Source organism: Leptosomus discolor, unplaced genomic scaffold (genome assembly GCF_034619465.1).
Source record: "Leptosomus discolor isolate bLepDis1 unplaced genomic scaffold, bLepDis1.hap2 HAP2_SCAFFOLD_132, whole genome shotgun sequence".
Classification (NCBI taxonomy): Eukaryota; Metazoa; Chordata; class Aves; order Leptosomiformes; family Leptosomidae; genus Leptosomus; species Leptosomus discolor.
This window is the reverse complement of record NW_028237955.1, coordinates 181,505-187,587: the sequence shown is the minus strand read 5'-3', so window position 1 is coordinate 187,587 and position 6,083 is coordinate 181,505. Positions and strand designations below refer to the sequence as shown.

The window sequence follows — 6,083 nt, the reverse complement described above, 5'->3', positions numbered from 1 at the left end:
AGTGAAGCACACGTTACGAGTCCTCCAACACCCTCTCTAGTAACTCCAGTACAGCAGTATCACTGCACACCCATCAGCAAAAACCATCTGTTTGGAATGAACTTCAGGCTCCAAGGTTGCTCCCCGGAATTCTGCATGGACTACTTCCTATCCCAACGCAAGAGCGAGGTGACTGAGGTTTGCTGGCCAGCAAGCCAGCTTCAGCGGAGCTGTACTCTCCCGCTTAGAGTCTCTTCTACCAGTTCAGGGCTGGCCTGGGCATCCCCCAACAACAACCTTAAACACGGAAGAGTAATCCTAACGGGAGCCGGTGGCACCTCTCCTTTCCTGAAGGGCAGAAACGCCAGGGAGAGAGAGGAGGGAACAGAACAGAGGGAACAGAGGGAGAAGGAACCAAGGTCAGGAGAGCAGAGGGTATTGGGGGGGCAGAGGCACACTCCTGAAGGGACCGAGGCCTGCGGAGGGCCTGTGCTGAAGCACGGGAAGCAAAGAGCACGGAGGAAGGAGCAGCGGGGAGAAACGGCTGGTCCTGGCCCCAGCCCCTGCCCTGCCCATGGCCTCACCGAAGGGACTGAGGGGAGCCGGGGCATCAGGGGAGGAGAGGGGCTTGGAGCAAACTTGCGCTGGGAAAGGGAGAGGGGGCTGCTGTAACTGTTTGGGTACAATGCTTGCACCAGTCTTGAAGGATTTATGCTAATTAGCAATAAACTAAGGTAAATTGAGTCTGTTTTGCCCACAACAGTAGTCGGTAAGCAACTTCCCTGTCTTCTGTCAAGTTGACCCATGAGATTTCTTGCTCCTCTTTCTTCTGTTTTCTCCCCAGTCCAACCAAGGAGGGGGCAGTGAGCGAGTGACCACAAAAATCCACATTAGGCAAGCCACCAACTTTAGACACTTACAGTAAAGTCACACGGCTGCTTGTTTGCAGCTGCCACACAATAAAACACCCCAGTGACAGTGACAAAACAACTCTGCTGTTCAGGTTTCAATAAAGCTCCTTCACTTGACAAAAACCTGACTGAAAAGCGTGACCGGTAAAGAAAAGTCTTCCTAGGACTTAGTCGTATTTCTGAGCTAAGAGACGAAAATCCACTTACTTACTTCCTCCTGAAAAAAGCAAATTCAGAAATTCCCTTTCGGAATCAAAATTTTCTACACAGCAATCTTCTTATTCTCATCCCTATTCAAGAGTTATTCACGAGAGAGTAATGACTGTTTTTCACAAACACAGCCCACGGATTAGCCTTCCAAAAAGCCAACAAACTAAATGCAGCCCTGTCATCTCCTTATCAGCCCCATCTCCCCCAGCAGGCTTCCCAACCCTTCTGTCTGTGGCTATCACAGCTGGTTACCTCAGTACTTCTTCTCCAACAACAGACCTTCCACAGAGACAGTTCAAAACGTTTGTCTTGCGTTTCTAAAGAACGTCTTACAAAAGCAGAATGAACTCATCTGTCCAGCTTCTCAGCATGTGAGACCTTGGTTCCAAGTGAACTGCCCCGGATAATGCTCGCCCCATGTTTTGCAAAATTCTGTTCTAATTCCTTGGCCTGAGGTCTGTCAGGAAGACTTGCTGATCTGGAATTTGGAGACTGCTGACATTGCCCAAGAGCCCAGGAAGTGAACACAGACGGGACCAACTCCAGGTGCCTGATTTTAACCTCCTGCAGGTTGACTCAGACACCTGAAGATGCCTTGAAGCTCCAAGTGCTCAAGCTGATCTCAACTCCCGCAGCAGACGAGGCATGTATGAAGAAAAAGAGCATCTCAAATAATCTGGGCAAGGGCAGGAATCGCTGAATGTGAATTTGATCAGAGATAAGAAATCCAGTTCCCTTCCTCACAGTCGACCTGAAGCTTCTCGAGGAGCCCTAATTAACAGTTGAGGTTAATGAAGCTTGGAATTTTCAGCCTCCAAACCAGGGACACAGGCCTACTGCCACCCTGCCAGCTGTGCTGCACTCAGCTGACTCAGCATCAGGCTGAACCCAAACCTGTTTGCTTCTTCTCCCCCCTCACGAGGTGGCACAGCGCACGCTGCTCCTTCTGTGTGCACTGGAACGAAAAACCTTGGGGCACCTACCAAACCAAAAGAAGTCTTCCAAGAAAACTCAGGAACCTTTGTTCAGAGTGGAGGATTGACACTGGTGTAGTTGTTGTATTCCTTTCTTAAGTAGCCTGCCAGGGGGTATGTCCTGATCCTTCTGCTGTTTCTTCTCTCAGCCTGCAGCACGCACTCTGGGTGCTGTAGAGTAGGGAGAGTGCAGTCTTACTGCTGTGAGAAAAGCTACGCATCATGCTCTATTTTAATTCCAGCCTTAACAAAAATTCTGTGTCTATACACATGGGTCACAATTAATTTCCTCAAATTCCTGCATCCCTATCAGGAATTAACTGTGCAGCACCTAACTTTGTTCCAGCTACCAGTCATGAGGTTTTATCTTTATATACATTCCTCCACTATTACACACCCATTTGGGATAAGAGCTGGTCATTTCATGTTAAGAAATGAGGATGAAGCTGAAAACTTCAAATCATTAAAAATACATTCATTTACTACAAGTTTCTGTGCTAAAACACATTTTCAGGAAGTTATTTGCTAATGAATAATTATGGCATTTCTATAAGCAGTGACACCTCCTGAAAGGCTCAGGTAAGCCATCGGCACTGACCCGTTTGAAAAGACTTCTCTGCCTGCAGACACAGCTGGAATGCTTTTCAGAAAAACTCCCCAACTGGAGAAACTTGCCGCTGAAAAATCGCTGTCACTCAGAGATACAGCTCAAAGAGAGTTCAAAAAACATACGAGGTATTTCAAGCCCCGTTGAAGGCAGAAATGGCATGTTTCTGAACTGGATACAAGTCACTGCTCTTTGGAGGTTCTCCCCTTGACGTCACCAAAGCTACAGTAGATGCTGCTGCGCTCCCTGACAGCTTTAGAAGTGGCCCATGGGGGAACTAGTTCCAGCTGATGCGGCTCGGGTTTTGTCTCATGGGGGACTAAACACGGGATAGATTTGAAAGACACTGGTATCTGATTTTATGTGCACCTTACCCTGAGAGGATCTTCACTAAAGTAAGGAGGTTCTCCATCCACCATCTCTATAGCCATGACCCCAGGCGACCAGATGTCCACCTTGGGGCCATAGGCTTCTTTTCTCATCACTTCTGGTGCCATCCAGTATGGAGTCCTGACCACTGTGCTCCGTCGACTCTGCTCAGGGATGATCCGAGCACAGAAGCCAAAATCAGCTGAGGAGAAAAACAAGTGGTGTTAAAGGCAGCTTGAATTAGGAAGGCGAGCAAAAGAAATCCCCACTCTATACCTGAGAACACGGTGTGGAATCTATCTGGAAAAGCTGCCATGCTCTGTTTACTCAGTGCTGTAGCCACGGAAATACTGATTTGGCCACTTAATAACACCCCTCAAGTTTTCTGCAGTGGCTTTTATTGACTTGAACCGTTAGACTGTAACTGCCTCCCTCTGGAAGGGCCACACACAAACCAAAGCCACTCTTGACACCTTTTTCCTTTCTATGCCTCTCTGCATGTTGGAACTGTCCTCGGAGCTGGCAGCAGTGGTCAGCGCACTGCCACAGGCATCCCTTTTGGGGAACTGGCCATCAGTCAAAAGCAGCCCCGTGCCACAGCCTGGGAAGGCTGTGCCTGACCAGGAATACCCACCCAATTTGACAGACCTGTCCATGCCAAGTAGAATGCTGTTGCTTTTGATGTCCCTGTGAATCACTTGCTTTAAATGAAGGAAATCCAGGGCTTGAAGGCACTGATACGTAAAAAACAAACATGAGGGTAAAAATTAATGACCTGATTTCACCACACAAGAAAGGAAATGCCTCTAAAAGATTTAATTTCTAGATTAATTGTGAGTAACACCCAAATATTGCGCTGTCCAGAGGAATAGCTTGGTGCTTCAACTTACTATTAAAGTAATAACTTTCCAAATAAAGGCTTATCAGGTTTGGAAAGAGAAATGTCCATTACTGTCACAGACTAGCCCCTGAAAGCACAGGCAGGATGGCTGCTGCCCAATCAGTGTGCTATCTCCATCCGTATGACAAACTATGTTTTGCCAAAAATGAGAAAGTCCCTTCCTTCGGTTTGAAGTGGATCACTGTTGGGTGGGAGGTTGCAGGACAAAGATTTTATTGTCAGGCTCTATAGCAGGTTTGGAAATAGCACCTTAGTCATTTTTCAGAAGCAAATGCCATTTTGGGTCGAATGCTATCCTTTTAAGCTGAGGACTCTGACAAATGAGTCTCTATTTTTCTTTGCTGTTCTTTTAAAAATCTGCCACCAGCATGTTTGCTTTTACAGGCAAGGAATGCAGTACAGACATGCTCCAGGCACGTGTTTAAAGAGGTAGAGCTGAGAAGAGTAAAAAAAGAAAAAAAAAAAAAGAAAAGATAACACAGTAACAGTGTTTCAGAGTGTAATGACAGAGGACAGTAAGTGCAGCGATACTGGCAGGCAGTTCACTTAAGGTGCCCTTTCTTCTCCATATCATAAAGCAACGCAGAAACAAAGCTCTCAAGATGAAATCCCTCCTGTTCTTACCACCTGTTCACCAGTACCATCCTGTCCAAGGAAGAGGAAGCACACGTGGGATCCCTCACCTCCCTGCAGACAGCTGCCATCTGCTCTTCATCCATACAAAACTGGGTAACAACATCTCTTAAACAGCCACCAGCCATGTATTCCATCACCACCCGGAGCTCATCACCGACCAGGTGGCTGAAAGAAGAAAACAAGGGCACTGAGATGAACAGGCACAGCTAAATTACCTCATGGAAAAGACTGCTGGTGGCTTTTGTTTCCAGGTCATTTTCAAACGAAGACAGAATAAAATGACTAGACGTTCCTTCTAGGCTATACAGGACTTAGAATCTGTGCAGCCTAAATGAGAAAGGCATGCGAGTGAAAAATTACATGTCTTAGATGGCAAGCAAGTGAAAAATGCAGTTTACCAACAGCAAAGATAAATCTGGAACCAGGACATAGCACATCATCTGGTTCATCATCTTAACGCAAAGATTCCAGGATTAACTCCAGAAACAAGGCAACACAACTTTCATAGACATCCATGGTAGGAGGGTGTGTACCACTGAGGACAGAAATTGGTCCACAGTTTGGAAAACCTTACATAAAAAACACACAGAGAGAGGAAAAAAAAATTTAAAACTGGCAAATGATGTGTTTCTGGAAACAAGAACCTAGTCTTCCTGGCATCCACAGTAATGGAAAATAGTGGGAACAGCCCAACGGAAATAATTTCTATGAGGACTTATCAGCACTTATCATAAGACAGAGAAAATATGATCAATTTAAAAAAAAAAGGAAAAAAAAAAAACCAACAACAAAAACAACAACAAAACAACACAGAGGTAGTGAACTCATGGGCTGTTGTTTTAGTAAGACATGGCTGATGCACATTTTTAAAAACAGTCTTCAAACTATATATGCCAGAAAAGATTAACGCAGACAAAACACAATCTTCTCCCAGAAATTGTATATGAGTAGATAAATAATGAAGAGGTCAATCTTCTGCCAGAGACCAGAAGTTTTTTAATCTTTGGCTTGCAGTACGTAAATGAACATTCATGTGATAGTACCAGAACTACTTACCTGTCTAAACAGTTAACAATATTTGGATTCCTATTTTCCCTCATCACCAGGCTTTCGTTAAGAGCTCGTTCCTTTTTGTGCTGTTGTTGGAGATTCATTTGTTTTATGGCCACCTGAAATGACATTAAAAACCATTCATTTGAGCAGTCTGTGGTACGAGATCAGAATGAACACGAAGGGAGTGGGTTTGGAATGACATAGCAGAGCTCTGCCAAGCTGTCTTGTTATTAGACGTAAGAGGTCAGTAACTCACACTACAACGCCCTATTTCTTTGCTAGCTTGGGTGCTGCTTGCAGGACACATGGCCAAATACATTTTGTCTTGTAAATCTGTCAAAATGGTCTACCATTTTTAGGTCTACCTACGTTCTTTTCAAATGGCCTTAGTGTATCATGGTATTATTATTCGTGCACGCTTTCAAGCAGGAAGTGATTTTATT

The 6,083-nt window shown here is 45.3% G+C and overlaps 1 protein-coding gene across 1 annotated transcript; it reads right to left on the bottom strand.

The window, feature by feature from the left end:
• Positions 1-200: 200 nt before the first annotated feature.
• Positions 201-5,768, bottom strand: LOC147412330 (serine/threonine-protein kinase PAK 3-like). The gene is made up of 5 exons (XM_086481473.1): positions 5,644-5,768; positions 4,635-4,752; positions 3,685-3,784; positions 3,056-3,252; positions 201-254 (listed from the first exon to the last, which is right to left on the bottom strand). Exons 1-5 carry the CDS (start codon positions 5,766-5,768, stop codon positions 201-203), a joined length of 594 nt encoding a protein of 197 aa, XP_086337599.1.
• Between the last annotated feature and the right edge of the window lie 315 nt (positions 5,769-6,083).

Bases quoted from the DNA above. Each gene is read 5' to 3' on its own strand.
- LOC147412330 (XM_086481473.1), bottom strand. From the start codon at position 5,768: ATGTCATTTCAGGTGGCCATAAAACAAATGAATCTCCAACAACAGCAC. The intron at 4,753-5,643 runs GTAAGTAGTTCT...TTCTTCTTTCAG, and splicing joins ATTGTTAACTGTTTAGACAG to CCACCTGGTCGGTGATGAGC. The intron at 3,253-3,684 runs GTGGGTATTCCT...TTTTCTCCTCAG, and splicing joins GGACAGGTCTGTCAAATTGG to CTGATTTTGGCTTCTGTGCT.